The 18,022-nt window shown below is 46.6% G+C and overlaps 1 protein-coding gene across 2 annotated transcripts in view; it reads right to left on the bottom strand.

Annotated features, from left to right (window-relative positions):
* Positions 1-4,131: 4,131 nt before the first annotated feature.
* The window catches only part of CCDC85A (coiled-coil domain containing 85A), a gene marked incomplete at its 5' end in the record, with an annotated part of 75,597 nt that continues 61,706 nt past the window's right edge, over positions 4,132-18,022 (bottom strand). The window contains 2 exons of one of the 2 annotated variants that reach the window (XM_084284350.1): positions 4,132-4,619; positions 11,050-11,169. In XM_084284350.1, the coding sequence (XP_084140476.1) occupies positions 4,530-4,619; positions 11,050-11,169 (210 nt within the window). In that variant the 3' untranslated portion in view covers positions 4,132-4,529. The remainder of the gene's footprint in view (positions 4,620-11,049; positions 11,170-18,022) is intronic. The other variant, XM_084284351.1, reaches the window with a different exon arrangement.

Raw genomic sequence — 18,022 nt, 5'->3', positions numbered from 1 at the left:
GAAAGTATTGCAGAAAGTGAACACAGTGTGGAAAAGAACAGCAAAGGTCACATTAAATAGGGCCTGTAATTCTTTGGTCAACACATTTATATGAGAGGTGGGAAATACAACCTCAGCTCCTGTGCCTGGGGAAAAACGTCTGAAGTAATGCTGTAAATATGATCACGGTAAGTGGTGAAGTATCTGAAAAGTACAAGCTTCTCATCATGTCCTGGAAATACGAAAAGGGAAACAGAAAAGGCAGAAAGGCAGACCCTGCAGTCTGATTTCAGAGGAGACAGCCACAGGAGCTAATTAAGTATCCAAAGACACTACAGTCTTATTTTTCGTTCACCCCCGGTGAATATTTCTCAATCTTCTCATGACTCCTATGGAAGTGTTTGAGCTTTCTCAATTAAAAGATTCAGGTAAGGTTTGTGTGTCTGGTCCATGTTCTCTCTCTGAGCATTTTTAGAACATGATAAAAATATTTTTTGTTTCTGTAGGACTAATTAAAACTTGATTTTCATTCACATTGCCACTTGTGCATTGTCTGACCCTACACCAAAGCTAACAGGAGTGCTCAGGATTGTTCCACATAGTCTCATGCTCCTTCATCAATTACTAAGCCTCATCTCTGATCATTTTGTGAAGTGGCCCCACTATTTGCCTTCTCGTAACAACTGAAGTTTCTCTTCCACATTTTGAAAATCGCAGCCACACCATGCTATTTCTGGGTTTAAAAAAATAATCATGATGTGTCTGGAATCACCAAAGAAGAGGGGACTAAGGAATTAGAATAGAAGTCATTATTAGCAAAAAGATCATTTGTTCTTTCCTCCTTTTACAGCTTACTGTATTGTTCAGATGGCATTTCCCAGAGCTGGCAACCCACACCTTGCAATTCACTTCTGGGCCACACTGCACGTGTTAGGAAGTGCCATAATCATGAGGCAGCCCAGCAAATGCCTGTTTGCTGGTTGATTAAACAATGAAGTGCCTCTATTTATTAAATCCGGGCAGGGCTGCTATCAAGTCAGCTGCTCTTACCTTCAGGTGTCTGGATGACCAGAAGTCACAGCCTGGGGATGTTCATGGTTGGGGTCCCAGGGCACATGGTTCACCTGAGCCTGGAAAACATGAATTTGGAAACAGTAAGAGGTCTTGGCATTATAATATCTGGCAGCTCTGCTTGCTAGTCTGTTCTGCAGGATTTCAAAAGAAAGGACAGCCTTGAAAAGATCTTTTTCCCCCATTATCTTTACTATCTTTTTCTACATCAAACCGGTGAGATTAGTATAAAGAATTCACAGTCTCCTGGGACTTATTTCAGAGAGGGATAAAGAATTAAATGAACTAGTGCCCTGGCAAGAGCACTGTTTGGTGAGGAGGTACCCGATAGCAACACACGAAGCAGGACATTACAGGATACACGAAAAGCCCGGGGGCATTTGGTGTTTGAGATGTTCGCAGCATGCAGCTGGTGCCTTCCCCATGCTGCAAAGCCTGTTTGGGCTGGCTCCCAGTCCATGCTCAAAATATTAAAAAGGGCATGTAGGCTTGGAGCTGTGTTCATAAACACGTCCATCAGCTGCAACCTTTGGGGAACAGGCTCTGCTGAAACCATTCACTTGCTGAAAAACAAACTGCCTTTCTTTACTTTCTAAGCCTTATGCAAAACAGCCTTCCTCCACCACAGCAAGGAAAATCCACTCACTACATCTGCTCTGCAAGTGCTATTTAAAAGCCACTCGCATAGTGAATTTTATAGCTCATTCATGCTCAGCTCAAGAGCTGAGAATGGCCCTGTAACAACATGTGCAAATTTTCTACTGCTACAGAGTTATGCTAAAAACAACTGATCGAGGAATCCATGAGGTTGGGCGTGCTTACATTTTACTTTAAAACACCAAACCGTGTGGGCAGCAAGCAAGACAGACAAGGCAAGGGTCTGCGACTACTACAGCAATCTTTACTCTTTAGCGCAGAAAAGTATCAGCAGGCTAGAGGAGCCCCAACAGCACTGACCCTCTTCTCTATGCGCTGCCTACAATTTCCTCTTAGCAAGCTGTATTTTTAGCAGACCTCACAGGATTTAGTAGCTGCAAGATACTGATTGCACTAGCTGCTTTTTTTTTTCCAGGAGAGTTGGTGCAAGATGGTGGGACACAACCAGCCTCCCCCAACACCACCAACACACTTACACTGCTTACCTGAGGAAAACGGCTCCAGGAGCTCCACGTTGCCCTGTCCTTGCCCAAAGCAGCGCTGCACAAGAAGGGGGTTGGCATGGCCCCACACAGGTGCCCTGGGGCTGCCCTTGCAGCACAGCTGGGGACTCAACGAGTCCCACCTGGGAGCTGCCACCCCGCTGTCTGTACATCGACGCATTCAGCAGCTGCTTCATTTAGCATAAAAGATATGAGCGTGTCCACTTACCTCGGATTTTTGAAGAGACCTGGAGAGAAGGTGAACAAAAATCCACCACATGCAGCTAGTTTCTCACCCTAGCAAGAAACATTTCAAACAGCTCCCTCAGAGCTACACGTGAGCCAAGCACCTCCCGGCTTCGGTCATTAAAGGAGAGCAAACGATGGTGAGATTCTATAATTTATTACCATTGCTAAGATGAACACAGATACTTGATACCCAGTCGTATGCGGAACTGTAAAAAAATAGTTTTAATACAGTATCAAAATTTACACAAGAGTAGTGTCAAAAGACCAGTGTCCCTCAAATTAGCCCCTGCACATACGTACTGCAGGCACAAGTACATGTTTTACATTTTTTCATACATATATATATATATAGATATATAGGAATACAACAATTTAAGTTTAACTATGCAAACAATATGTATGGGAGAAAACAACATATAAAGGCAACAGACGACTGTTTGGGCTGGGTTATACATATAAGAAATTATGCAAGAGTGCAATGCCTCAAAAACGGAAGGCTGGGTTCTGCATTTCCAACTCAAGGAGACGGAGCAACCAGGAGTTTTGCCCGAGAAAGCAATGCTGGATAAGAGGCCTCACATCAAATGGTACCAAGTAAAAATAACAACAGAAACCCATATAACTACTGCTGCAAATTAACACACTTCTTCTGAAGACAGTTAGCAGATTTTACATCATACTCCTACACAACAAAAGATTGTACAGCAACCAAGCTACATTCCACTGCAAATAGCTCACGAACACCGCATGTTGCAAGCTCAGGGAGAAAGGATTCTGACTTGGGCTCAAATCGTAGTAACCAAGAAGAAACAAGAAAACCAGGAATTGTTGCATTCCTATTTTTCTTTTAAACTTTTATTAATTATTTTGATGCTCAGCTATGGTAAAAAGTTAAGCAACAGCAGTCACAAGCCTGTTGCACATTCATACATCAAACTATCATTGCTTTTAGATATACACAAAATACCTATCATTGCAGTTCAATACACACAACTAGTATCATACACAGAGGTAAAAAATAAACTAAGCACACCTAGGGCGCCTTCTGGTCAAATCTCGGGCAATCCGAACAAGAGCTTTCTGCCTCATAATAATGAAAGACATGCTCCGAGTATAATAAAACCTTTTGCTTTCAAAGAATGCTACAGTAGCAAGAAAAGCTTTATTATAATGCAGTGCAATCTTTTAGGTTTTTATAGAGTCTTGTTAAATAAACCAGCGTGTTTGTAAATTAAACAGTAGAAATTAGCATCCTAGCAATTGGAAAACACTTTCTGAAAAGAACTCTGATGGAAATTCTGTTCCGAGACCTATAATAGTGATACCTAAGTATTCTGCTTGTTAAAGGGCTGCGAACATCAGACATCACGTTTTGCATCAAAGTAAATTGAAAAGAAAGCTATCTTCACTTTCATTTAGAAAGAAATTGTGTTTCACTACAAGTACTGTAGTTATGCTACACTACTGGCTGGTTAGGAGACGGTATGGTCTTTTAGCACCTCCAAAGGCAGGTAGTCTACCAAAGCAAAAAAAAAAAAAAAAAAAAAAAGAACCAGCTGTAAATCGTCTAAGCCTAAGCACCATTAGCTGATACTTTAGATACTTTACAGACCGAAGTGTGAGTTGCTAAGAAGTGACTTTGTCAAAACTGCTGGGACCAAAGGCACAGTTTATCAATGTCTCTCCAGTCTGGTGGAAAATTTCTGTTAAATCTAGTGGAAAATTTGTTCAGATTTACCAGAGTTTCACTGTAACTAACGAAAATAATAACTTATTTAACTCCTGCAGAATCCCAATTATCATTTAGTTAGGAATGGAAATACCTCAGTGCTTCTAAATGTGGTGCGTTGCAATGACGAGGCAGCAGTTCACTAGCCAGTACACTGAAACAGCAGTACTGGGGGGCACTGCAAACCCAGCTCCTCCAAAGACCTCTGTGCAGCATCTCCACTAGCTCCCAGCGAAGTCTCGTGCAGCGCATGGAGCCACCCCGTCACCAGCTGGGACAGCGCTGGGGACACAGTCAGGTCATTGTCTCTTGCCAGCAGATCGAACTCTTTCTCTTCAGAGAGAGGATGTGCTTGGGGCCTGTTACATAGGTCCTTTATACTGATTTCCTGACAAATGTTGTCTAATTCCAGGGCACGACCCTGCAGCATCTCCAAGTTTCCTCCACACAACCTAAAGGGAGGGACAGAAAGAGAGCCCGTTAGCACCGGGTGCGGCACGCGGCGTTGATCCAGGCATGCATGCGGAGGCGCCCCGCGCTCCTTGCGCAGACCATGCAGCACATGTAGGGACAGGGGAGGGACACGGACCAGGAAAAGTGTTTCTCGAGAGATACAACATTCTTTCTGAACACGGAAAGCACATGCCTCTAAAAATGGTTAGAAATGGAGACGAATGAACTAGCACGTGCATCACCAAGGTATTTTATGCTTCAGACACAAGACTGAGGGCATTTACAGGCCTCAACTGAAACTTGGTTCCACGTTTCCCAAGCCACATCTCTTGCAGAACACAATTCAGAAGCACAAAACTCAGTCCAGAGGAGTCTAAACATTGCCAGTTCAATAAGCACAAAGAAGTTCTGCTCATTACAAAGGATTTACTTGTTCTATTAAAATCAGCATGGCTTTAAAAGCGTCTGTTTTCATTCGTTCTTCCTCCAGCCCAGAGGAATTGTGCATGTGGTCACTGTCCCGTACATGCTTGTGTGTTTTGTCCAAATGAGATCTCCCACTCGGTAAAAGTTACCCACCTTTTTCTTAGCAGGGCCTATCTGTTAGAAAGATTTCCCTCCTCTTACATCTGCTCCCATGCATGACTGCATAACACCCACTTCACAATTATGGAATTAAAAATGCAAAGAAATCATACCAAAAAGGAATTCTGGAACGTGTTTTATAACGACTTAAAAAGAGATGTACCAATGAGAAGCAGGAGGATGAGCAGCTCGTGTTGTATCAGCAGGCACCTCCTCCGGGGCCACCAGGAGCCGAGGTGACCACCGCCATGCTGCGCAGTGCAATTTAACATTCCCTCTGTTTAATAATCGTCATCAACTAGCAACCAGCTAAAGTAGAACTACTACTAAACCACTCAGTCCCTGGAGCAACGCTACAAGATCTTGAGAAAAGCAAAAACTGATTTCCATTGTCATTAATTACGTGTATTTTAACAGTGCCTAAAGCCAAGGAGTGAAACACAGGTTGCGTTCCCTGGCACTGAACAAACGCAAAGCAGCTGGATCCTGGGAAGCTGACACCCTGAAAAGACACGAGCCCCAGTTCCTAGAGCTGTCAAGTTAAGGCAGAACCACCCCAAGGTCCTACTGTTATTCTGTGCAAGGGATGGGAAAGCAACCCCTTTGTGGCTGGCTTTGATGAGACAGGAGTTTCTGACATTTGGTCACCGACGCTCCTAGCCCCTAACCGAAAGGTAAGGCCACTTGAGTGCCTCTGTGAGAAGGCACGTTGTGCAGATATGCCTTTCAACAATTTTCCTGGTCAATAAACATTAGGCAATATTTACCAAGCAGCTCATGCTGACATGAAAATAAACTAAAAGGTGACACTTCTTAAAGTTCTTTATTTCCAGCTGAACAAGTGACCCCTGATTGCTAGGAAGGGACAAAGGCATACAAGACAGCCCTGAAAAGCTGATATCTTAAGCAGAACTGACAAGGTGGGGTCAAAGGAAACATTCGTGCCATTTTTGTGAGTAGGAAACAGAAATCTTTATCAACAACCACTTTTGCCCTGTGCAAAAGAGACCTGGATCTCGAAGGCATCACAGTAATTTTATTTGCCTCCTTTTCAGAAACACGGGGTGTTATAAGCTAAATTTCTGCAGATTTATCATCAAACTCCCCTTCTGTGCTAGCAAATGTACCGTTCTTTGCATGGGCATGATATCTGGACATATTGCTGCCACCTGCACACACGTTTGTTTGGCCTCCGCGTTGCATATGCATTTTGGATTTGCACATAAGCTTGCTTTCTTCTCAGCTCACTAGTTCAACACTGACTTGTCACATGCAGCACTAATGAAATTACTTTGTGCTTGCAAGCACTCAAGAGAAAATGTAATGCCTGAGCATTCCTGAATGCGTTTTAAATACTTTTGACAGAATATAAAGTTCAGTACCAAAGACTTCACTCAATATTTTAGCAGAAGCCTTTCCTGAACAAGGGATAGCTATGACGTTCTCCACAGCGTCATGGTGATTCACTTCTGGCTTCCTTCCAACACACCAAAGTGAAAGGATGGAGAAATCTCCCTGGAAGCCAGGTGGAAATCTGCCCCCTAACTGCAGATGGGAGCAGCCACGTTACCCGCGGGCAGCGGCAGCGTTTGATGGCTGCAGTACTTCATGTGCTGCATTAAATACTTGTGCGGATCTCTGGGCTCCCTGACTCCCCTGCCCAGCTACTGCACCAGCCCCACACAGCATATCCCATCTTCCCTTCGGCCCCCAGTCCCAGTGAGCCTTCAGCAGCCCTGTGAACAAAACTTACCAGTCTCCTGAGGAAAATGACAAAGATCCCCTCTCCATACTTAATCCAGACGTCCCTGTGCTTTGGAAGTACCTCCACACTCACTACCACATGATAAACTACCTCTAAGCCTGCTCCTATACATTGCTATGTTCTCCTAGGACACTGCAAGTGTATAAATACAAAGCAAAAACATTCTCAAATAAGCCGTGATGAGGTGGTGTAAGTACCATATGCACGTCCTGAGGAGAAAATTCCCACAGCCATTATCTTGATAAAACGTTCATAAAGAACCACACAACATGAGTTATGCATCCAAATTGCATTTGGTACCCACGAAGACTATGCACCAAAATTATGGAGCCCCAAATGAAACTTGTCATCATTCCAGTGCTTTCACAGGCAAAGCGATGCTGTGGCAAACGTTTCATGCAAACAAAAACCCGCAGCACATGAAGCTGGGGCAAAACAGCGAGCTACAAACTGGAAGAAACTGTAATGAGGATGCAAAAGAGAAAAGAAACATTATAATTAGTTCATCACAACTCCACTGTTCTTTTAACAGAGACTAGATGAATATAAGAAAAAGCAAAACCAGGGAGGAAATAACCAACTATTTTAAAGGTCTAATAATATACCCATAGTCAAATCGGACCTAGATCATAAAGTTGGAAGAAAAGGCAGCGTTTCAATGCCAGCGGCAGAGCCTTGGATGGCTGGGGAACAAAGGGACAAGGCAGAAGGACAAGTATATATTTGGGATTTTCAAAAATGAGTTGATAATGTCAAGTTTAGCATACTAGCATTTTAGAAGTGGCTTTACTTATATCCTGAGAACTTTTATAGACTATTAAATATGTATTAGTTAAAAAATGCTTTTTACCCATAAATTGCAAAGAAATAGCATGGACAACAGATACGGGCCTTTAAACACATGGGGAAACTGAGGCTGCCAGACTTCATGTTTGCCAAATTTCATTCTTCTGAAGGATAAATTCAGGTCAGCTGACTCATACAGTAATTTATCCCTAATACATTATCACACATAGAATTTTCTAATCAATACAGACCAAGGTGTTAAAATTATTGTGTTCCTATTAAAACAGTAATTGCGTTACTAGAACAGTAATTGACTTGATTTCCATATGAAAACTTCAAGGGCTTGCTGTCAGCATTTGAATAAAAATACTTTGTATCTTCAGGTATTCCCAGGCTCAATATGGCATACAAAATTAAACACTTTAAGCTTACACACACACTTCTCCAGCCACATTTTTTTCTGTCTCACGGAGGCAGTGAGAAGCGTCTTTACCAACCTGCTGATTTATGTTTTCCTGAGCTTCCGAGACAAGGGTATGTTTTAAAAAAGAAAAAAGGCATTGTAGCAATTTGTTTCTCAGCCACAAATAAGAGCAGTAGTGTATTTAAGCTTTCACAGGTCCTTCCTGAGTACAGACATGCACATGTAACTGTCCAACTGCATTTAAAGATAATTAGGCTGATTACAGTACTCTGCATTTCAGGGCAGGAGAGATCATTAGATCTTCCTGCCTGACCTCCCAGGCATCACAGGACACTCGCTTTTCTGCAGCAACTCCTACACTTAGCCTCAGACCTTGCCTCTGATTAAACCACACCTCCCGTTAATTTGCAGATGGCACAGTGGAGCTTGCAGTAGGCTACGCTGAACGCAGGACAGGAAAACCTGATGTGAGGTTTGCAGCTAAGCCTTTGCCCTTGGTTATCGGGGCAGTCCGATAGGATGTCTGGCATCACTCCATCAACACAGACCCTGGTTCGTGAAGAACACGGAATAGCACACGCACATCCCCACACACAAGCGTGCACTTTGGTCGTGCACAACTCGCAAAGAGAGAGAGAAACGTACCCTGCCATACACAACGGCTGCTAATCCATCCCTGGCGGTATCGCTGGCACACAGGGAACGATCCCACAGCCACCGGCAGCGTGGGAAGGTGGCCAAGTCGCAGACCCAGCGTGAGACTCAGGGAATTTCTTCTTTCAAGCACTCTGTGACGGATCGGGTCACAGACGAGCCTCTACCAGACGGGCTGTTTGGCTCTTTGCACTCTTTCAGCCTTGCTTCCAGCAATGAGGGATTTACATGGAAGTTTTTTTGTTTCTTTTAAGATTTTACCTTTCTTGCTGTGCATTAGGAGACTGCACTAACACCGAAGTTTTGTAACAATTATCATCTTCCTCCTCCCCACCATTTTTTTTTTTTTTCCCAAGAATCTAACCAGCCACATTTGTAAAGAAAACCCAGCTCCTGATTTGGGCTCATTCTTCCCCATGCATCTCATTCAGTTGCTTGAAGTATGTGGCAGCTCTGCATTCCCCAAAAAGGTAGGATCCAGCCCCCGTGCCTCACCAGCAAACAGCAGGATCTCCTCGCTAGCTGAGGACGGGCAGGTCGGGCAGTCTGTTTAGCTGACAGCTCGCTTTCCATTTCAAATATAACCATATCATTTATATCTATTTCTGCCTGCTGCAATACCTCCTAGCAAACTAAAAGCTGAGATTTCACATCATATTGAACTAAATTCCATGTACCTCTTATCAATCCATTTCAGCAAGCAAGGTATCAGCCATTGTTCAAATATTTCACTTCCACTAACCAGCTATTACAGGCTGTCAAGAGCATGTTGTTAAATGTTCCATTCAGCAAAGTGCCTTTGCCAATGGGCATTTTAAGAGAACTACAAAAGGCTTTTTCCAACAGATACATGTGCTCTCTTGGCAAAATTACTTGGCATGGCTTTTTTTTTTTTTTTCTAGGCAACAGCAGGTGAAATACATGGGAGGTGCAGGCAGGACGCTGGGCGCTGCTCAGCAGCAGGGAGCTGGGTCGCACCTCTCCTGGCTGGGGTGAGGCTGGCACTGCTCCCCCCGCTCAGATGCTGGATTAACAGAGGTGAGGAGGCTGTGGTGAAGCCCTGCACCCTGGTTTTATGTTACAGGAAAGGATCTGATTGCTGTGATTTGCGCACAGGGCACCTACATAAACCTATGTCCACAGGCTTCATGGAAAAGGCAACGTCACCCAGCTACCTGAAGATAATCACCATCCACACAAGTGGATGTCCAGACGAGTCAGCAGTACTACTGAGCTCTTCTGTGCATCTCCAAAAAGCTCCAAAAAAAAAAAAGAGCGAATCCCAACAGATGCCCCTTCCAGCTCTTCCCTGATGGAGTGCAAACCTCTGTCCTCCTAGTAAGCAGCATGTCCCTACGATGTCTGTGCAAGTGGGGAGTAACGCCTGCTTAACCAAATGAATATTCAAGTTTAGCAAATGATGATAACACAGGTGAGAAGACTTGCGAGAAGCACCAGAAAACAATCACGTCAGAGCCCTGCTCAGGCTGCCAGGGGGTTGGATCCCTCCCCAGGGGAGCCTGAGGCACATGCACTGGGCTGTGAACTCAGCCTGGTGGTGATTGCCATCACCTGCTGAACCACTGCATCTCAGAACAGCTTTTGTAGTGTCATTAATTGCAACAGTTTCACGTTTGTCATAGGTAAGAACTCGTGAATTTGCCCCTCTGAGTGTCTGCATTAATTGCTGTGTAGCAAAACAACCTAGGTCTGGGCAATCCAACCCTGACTTCAGAATAATTCCAGCTGCTCTCACGGAAATTTCAACAGAGACCTCGGGATCATGATGCATGGCCTTCAGCCCAAAGCTCTGCTATCGTTATGAGTATACCACGCATGCTGGCTTCATGTCTGCATTAAAGGTTTTCTCTGTACGGGTTACAACAACCCATAGTACTTCACTGGAGAACAAGTATGCATCCTAGACGAAGTAAAAGACTTGCTTATTCAGAAAAACACCGCTTTCATCTTCCAACAAAGGCAGTGCAAGTGATTCGGAGAGAAGCTACAGCTGGCATCGCCCCCGTGGTGACGGCCGGCCCCCTGCCCCGAGGAACACACAGCCCACAGATGCAATGAGTGACAAACAGAAAAAACAATCCCGCTGATGACAGCAACATCCCAGTGGTGCCCACAGGAATGTTGCCAGGACAATACGACACGAGTTGAGTAACAGACACGACGTTTTGCATGGACTGTACCGGAGAGGCGTTACCTTCAGAGCATTTACCACTGATTCAGACTGCTGAGAGGCTGAGCCATGTCCACTGATGCTAGCTGGCTCGTTTGCTGAGCAGTAACTCCCCTCCGCCCCTCCTGGCATCTTAATGGGATCCTTCGCAAAAGATTAAAGACTATTTAATAAAGAAAAGGGTTGGTAACCGATTAAAACGTCACTTTTTTTTATAATGCTGAGAAGCACTGACGGCATGTTTTACTCCAAAGTCACCCTCTTTCTGTGCCACAGTAACCAACATCCCCGAGAGGCAGCTCAAGCACCGCTGGTGAGCATCTCTCAAACACTCTGGCCCTCAAGGGCATCTACCTGGAAAATCTGGGCATAGCAATACAATTTCAGTATGCTTCCTCACAGAAGCACTGTGAGGCTCAGAGAGATGATTTTGATGCCAGAGAAAGGTTTCTGAGAACGTTTAACTTCAGCCCGACAATTTTGGAGGTCGTTATTTCCACAGAAGTCACAGAACCTTCTTAAACAGTGCTGCAGAGTTTGCAATGCGAGCACAGCCGCAGCTGAGCGGGGAAGGAGCTGGGAGCAGGCAACACTCCTCCCCCAGCTCTGGCTGCCCTGGGCAGTGTTCCCCCCTCACCTGGGCCGTGGTTTTGTACCAAGCTCTGACAACCCAAAGGGCTTTTTCTTCCCAGTGACCACTTGGGAGGGTTCTGCAGGACACCGCCACACAAACACGAGGTGCCTGAACCCTTGCAGCTCAGTCACCTTGTGCTTCACAGGATGCGAGGCACTTCCTGGAGTGACCGGGGGGTAACCTGAGCGAGCTGCCTGCTCCGGTGGATGCTAAGAACAGGCTGAGCTCCGACAGCGCTGTGAGACCCGCACCCACACAGCTGCTGCCGAGGTGCTTGCAACCTGACCTGCTCTTCTGAGGGCATCCTTCACTGTCACTCTCCATGCAGATTTGGGTTTAGAAAATGAGAAAGGTAAAGGATAAGAAAACAAACATTTCAAAGCGAGAGAGGAAACTTCCCTTTCTTACGGAATCAAACACCGCAGGAAACATTAAAAAATAATGCAGCAGTAATTCCTGCAGGAACACATGGGAAATGCATTTCTGAAAGAAACTAATGACAGTGGAAAGAGCCTCTGATCAGAATCAGTGCCCCCACGTGCACTCATTTGCCCTGCTGAGCAGCACACAGCACGTCACGCTCTCTTTGGGGGTGTCTGGAATCTAAACAGTAGGAAGGATGAAGGCGGATGGGGGAGAAAAAGGGAACAGAGATGGCATGAGGCTGAATTTCACAGATCCCGTCTCCCCTGTCCAAAACAACTATGTGAGCCGCGCAGGACTTGGTCAGGACACATCGTTTGGAAGCAGCGCCGTGCTGCTGGCAGCAGCGCCGAGGGAGAGGCACAACCCCGGGCACATCGCAGCTACTGAGCACAGTAGGCTCGACCCCAGCGTTGCTCTGCACCCAGACTGCAGGGCTGAACCTCACCTGTTCAAAAACCCTGAAAGCAATGCAAAACATAGAATGCTACACGTGCTAAGCCCACGGAAAAGATATCTTGAGTCTGAATATGAAACCCGCCTTGGTACATAAACTTGTCTTGTGGAGCCTCCCTCCCGGCAAGCAGTGGCTGCGGCGTGAGCCGGGGGTCTCAGCCCGGGCTGAGCAGCACGCACTGCATCGTCCCGCAGCTCCCCCGGTCAGCGGCTGTTACCAATTTGCTGTGATCTCTGGGGGAGAATTAGGACTCTTCTTTGGGAAGGATTTATAGATCTGTCGGTGACTGGGCAGGCTTAATGCTATACTTTGGGAAAGGAAATGAAAGAGGAAAGAAAAGGGGTAATAAAGCAGATTGGAGCAATTCTGGTTTGGAAGAATTTCCCTCAGTCAGCTTTGGGGTTTTCTTAATGAGTCAAAGCATTCTGATTTTATTTTATTTTTTACTGACTCCGGGGCCAGCAAAGATTTTATGCAATTTTGAATTGTAAAATATAAATATTGTTATGAAGATGCTGGGAAAATTGGTGCAGACTGTGTATCTAAAGCAACTTGAATTTGAGAAAATCACAATCCTGTGACTTGTGCTGCTGTCAAGAGCTCAGGACCTCCTCCAGGCACGTCTCCTCCACAGCCACTTCTGCGCCACAGGCAGCACACTTCTGTCTCCCTTCGTGAGGATGGGGAACTTGTTGTGCACACACCGCTTTAAGCAGCGTTCTCAACACGTTGGTAGGAGACTGAAAGTTAGCACTTGCCCTCTGGATTACCTGCTTCTGTCCTTGATAAGAGACATAAGCTTTTCTTAAGAAGTAAGGCAAGTTTTGCAGCCCTGAAGCCCCATCCTGCAGCTCAGGGACTTCTCATCCCAGTGAGGCCACCCCACAAGGGTGGCAGAGCTTCTGCCTTCTTTGGAGGAAGCTTGTTCCAACGGCACCAGAGTGAGCATGGGTCTGTTCTTCCTCCCGAGGTCCCTCGAGTCCGCAGACATTGCAGCATTGCTGGCTGCATTATGAGTTTCTGAGGCAGCGAAGCAAAACAAGAGGAAGAGGCACTTTGCCAATGTGGTGATGTCTGAAAACAAGATGCCTTAGGAGACTAAAGAGTGTGCTTTTCAGACCTATCCATCAGAGCCGCCGCTTGCCAGCGGGGAGTATGGCAGCGCTTATCCTTCCTGCAAAACTTGACCTGAGTTTCCCTTCTCCACCACTGCCTGACCCAGATCACATCTGGACCCTGAGCAGGACCTTGAAGACAGGAGCGGAAACCTGTTCCCTTCCTCCTCTTTGACCCCACACAGCACTTGCACTCAGCCACTCAAAGTAGGCACCCCACGTGCCCACGCGTTTTGGACAGATCTCCTCATTCATTATCAAGGAGTGAAGCTGTGGAAGTGGGACTGAATCAGCCAGAAGGGATCAAGTCGTGGCTCCACTGACTTTAAACAACGTGAATCATTCTGAATAAACAAGGCTACACAAGGTCAACATCAAAGAATTGACTTTTTTGCTCATCCTACACTGCCAGCCTTCCCTACTGCCCCTGCCTGGCCCTTCTGCCCAGGCTACAGCAAGCTTTGGGCATTCCTTCCTCTGAGCCTAATGTGTCCTGTGTGCAGGTTATGGGGCTGCAGAAAGCACTGTCCGAAGCAGGTAAAAACCACAAAATATCCTCCGTACATTTTGCCACAGAGATAAGAGGCAGAGAAGTGCAATCACTAAACATGCACATCCATTTTCTCTTGTAAGTAGATCAACAAAACATCCAATGCCAATATGCAACTCTTTAGTGAATAGAAAGCACAGGAAATCTGACTCAACCCCGTAATACCACATTACAAAAAAATCAGATGAATGGAAATCTAGCATCTCCTTGCACTGCCTGCGAAATGTTAGGGATGCCCAGGCCATGCTCCCACAGCGCCAGAGGCAAACCCTGTGCTGGGCCCTGCTCGTGGGCACAATGAAGACCCCTGTGTAGAACAGGGCACTCTTTGATGGAGGGAACTAACCACGAGCCTTTCTTCTCGAGCCAGTGGAGAGCACCGTATTTTCAGCCCATGGTGTTGATACAGACAGTCACGAACCAACACTGCTGCAGCACGAAGAGTGGCTCGAGGGACGGGCAGCTCATCCGCCAGCCCTGACAGAGGGGGAGAAGGAAGCACACTGCTTGCTGCCTGACTTGCCGCCTCCCCACGGCACGCAGGGATAGAGAAGGAGAAAAAAAACATCCACAACTGCCCCAAGGACACCTGCAGCCACCTCTCGAAGCCTAGAGAAGACACAGCTCCCCTGTCCACTGAGCACGGCTCCATCCCTGCACCAAAGGAGACCTCAGCAAATGCAGCCGCCTCGTCCTCCACCAGCCTTTTATCCCAGAGGCAAGTGGTTTCCTGGGGAAGTATATCCTTCCTGCTGCGTAACTGCCAGCCCGCTTCAATCACCACCTGATTTTCAAAGCTTTTTTTCCAGTTTCCCCAGCCCTCAATTTCCCTGTTAGCTTGCGAAAAAAGAAAAAAGGAAAAAAAAAATAAAATACAAGCTGTATTTGTTAGCTTGTTTCAAACAGGCAGGAGAAAGGGAAAACAAACGTGATAAACTGCAGCGTGGCGCTCTGCTGAAGGACTAACGCACCAAGCAAATCAGCAACGATTTTTCTAGGGAACAACCCTGTCAGCTTTCAAATGCTGTGGTTATTCATGGCAAGTCCTGTTCTCAGACCACTGCAGGAACCTCCCCTTGTGCATGCTGCCACCAAAATCCACGTGTCCTCATGGCACACCCCAAGCGTGCTCCGACTGCCAAGGGGCCGAAAGGGACCTGTGAATTTAAAGCAGGGATGACACGACATGAAAGCACAGGGTGGAGGGATGCCGTTGATTTACTTTCAGCAAATATTTGATGACGTGATTAGTTCAGTGGGTGTAGTTACCCTTTGGTTGAAGGATTCTCTGTTCTTCTACACACTGTTAAAGGGAGGAGATAACCGGCATCGGACGGTGCGTGACACAGATCTTACACACGCACAAAAACACTAACCAAGCGGTTCCCAACTTTTAATTAGATTCGTAGCTAAAACCAGGCCATGCAGAGGGAAAATCAAAAATACAGACCTCAGCAAAAAGGGTTTTGAAAGATTTGGAAATGTATGTTGAAATAAAACGTAATACTCTAACAGAAGGGGGAAGAAAAAGGGAAAGCATTGGAAATGCTTAAAAATAAACTAGTGTGTGCCTAAGGGTCATGCCTGCTGTTTCACACTTAAATACACAAGGACTGGAAAAGGCTAGCAAGGACGCAGGAAGGAAAACGAGAAAAAAAGAAAAAGTGCCTGAAGCAACACTGGAAAAGGAGCTGCAACAGAAGGGGATGGAAAAGCACCAAGACTCATATCAGGAAGAAAGAGGAAGCAGAGGCAGAAATGTGCCCGTGAAAGGGAGCAGAGCAGCTCAGCTCCAGCCTGCACCACCCCTGCCCTGTGGCTGCAGATGTCCCCCTGTGCGTTCAGCATCCTGCGGGCAGCCTCCAGCCCCACTGACCCACACGGCTTCTTTGCTCAAGAGGCCATGTGCTGGCAGTACTTCTCCCCTTCATTAAAAGGTCCTGCTAAATTGCTAGGACGAGGAGTTTGCAGAGGGAAAACATCTCAACTTTCCATCTCTACCTCGTGCTCCCTCCTCCCATGAAACAAATACAAACTGAAGCAATTTAAGCTGGGTGGCTTGCCAAGAATACCTTCTGCAAATGCATTCACTGTCATTATATGACAGATGTCCACGTTTCCGTAACGTTTCAGCTGAGCTTATCAGCCCTGAAATACTATCCCTCAGAAAACTCAGGACTATCTTCAGCTAATTGACATGTGGATGCCAGATCCCAGTCTCCCTTCCACCAGCGTAAGGCACGGATAGCAGCTACACACCACGTGCGGTCTGGAAGGCCTCTCCTGGTTTCAGTTATCTGGAATTATTTGCCCTGGTAACTCAGCTCTAGCACAGCCCAGGGAGCTGTAACTGGGATCTGAATCCATTGTTTGGTCCTTACGTATTTTCTTAATTATCACTGGGTATCTTCATTACAATGTGCTCCGCACTCTGTTCTGGCTGCAGCACCAGCCATACTATCGTGCAGCTTTTTGGGTGTCAGCAGCCAAACAGCATCGCTGTGGCTTTGTGTCCATTTCAAGGCAGCCGCAGAGCCCTGGGCTGCAAGGAGCCGTTCCTGCCCTACTGCCAGGGGGCACTACTCTGGCCTGAAACTCGTCCAGCAGAACAGACACGTTGCTCAAATCCTTCTGCCCCTACACGCTGCTACCCACACCAGTGCTTGAGAAGCACCAGTGCGAGCTGCGTGCTCTGCCCCTTGTCTCCCGCCTTGGCATTCTCACCAGAAGACCCAGCTGCGTACCATAAATCTTGGAAAGGATCTGTTTTACTGCACAAAAAAAACCTATTTGTGGCCAGAAACCAAAAGGGTCTGGATCACATCTTGTTATATGCTATCTGGGAGGGAGGAAAAGAAAGGAAGAGAAGACAAGAACAGCTAATGGCTGCCCTCACCAACCGAGCTTACCTACATCCACCTGTGGCTTCTCACAACTGCTAACCCACGTTTCTATGCTATAAACCATCACCAGACCAACTCTGCAACACGGGAAGACAAATTGACAGGCTTAAATGAGTATGTGCTCTTTATACCCTTCCTGTTACCTGATTAAACTAAAATATTGGCTGAGAGGTGGTGCTGCACCTCCCCGGACAAGGAAGTCCTTCAGTAGGGCAGAGCCAGCTGAGTTCCCATTCGAACGGTGATGGCACCACTTAAAACCATTTCCTCTGGAGACGTTCTTGCCACTAAATATTAATAAAACCTTTACACTAGAGGTCTGCGGGGTTTTGAAAAGTGAACTCATATGTATGGGTTGAGAGAAGCAAAGCAACATACAGGAAAAAAGAACCACGGCGAAGCGCAGATGGAAGGAGAGGTTTACCTGAAGTAAGTGTGCCGGTGCATTTTCATGGGTGACATGAGCAGAAAGGGGGGAAAAGAAAGGACACAAAGGAGAGAGGAGAGAAGAAAGCATAGCACAGGCTAGGAGCTGCCCCCCGGCAGCCCTGCACCTCCCGCAGCCCCTCAACACCACCGCTGGTGCTGTGCTGACAGCCGGCGGCACCCTTACCGGTGACACTGAGAGGCACCGCGCTGTGGCTGCGTAAGAGCTGTGCCAAAAACCTTCTCCAGTTGTGCAACTCGCCGCCTATTCTCAGCTGATTTGTCAAAGCGCTCGGTTTGGCCTGAAGCCTAACGAGCTCCCATTCCTCCCATTCAGGGGAGCAGAACCAGCGCCAGGAGCTTTGGCGTTCCCACCCCGTGCCCCTGCCTCCGTGGCGGGGCCGACGAGCCGATAGCTGGTCAGGGTGGTGGGCACAGGGATGGCAGAGCCCCAGAAGGAACTCATGCACAGGTAATGCTGGCATAATG

Source organism: Netta rufina, assembly GCF_964035555.1.
Source record: "Netta rufina genome assembly, chromosome: 3".
Lineage (NCBI taxonomy): Eukaryota > Metazoa > Chordata > Aves > Anseriformes > Anatidae > Netta > Netta rufina.
The sequence above is the reverse complement of the archived record's forward strand: the minus strand, read 5'-3'. Positions and strand labels throughout refer to the sequence as shown.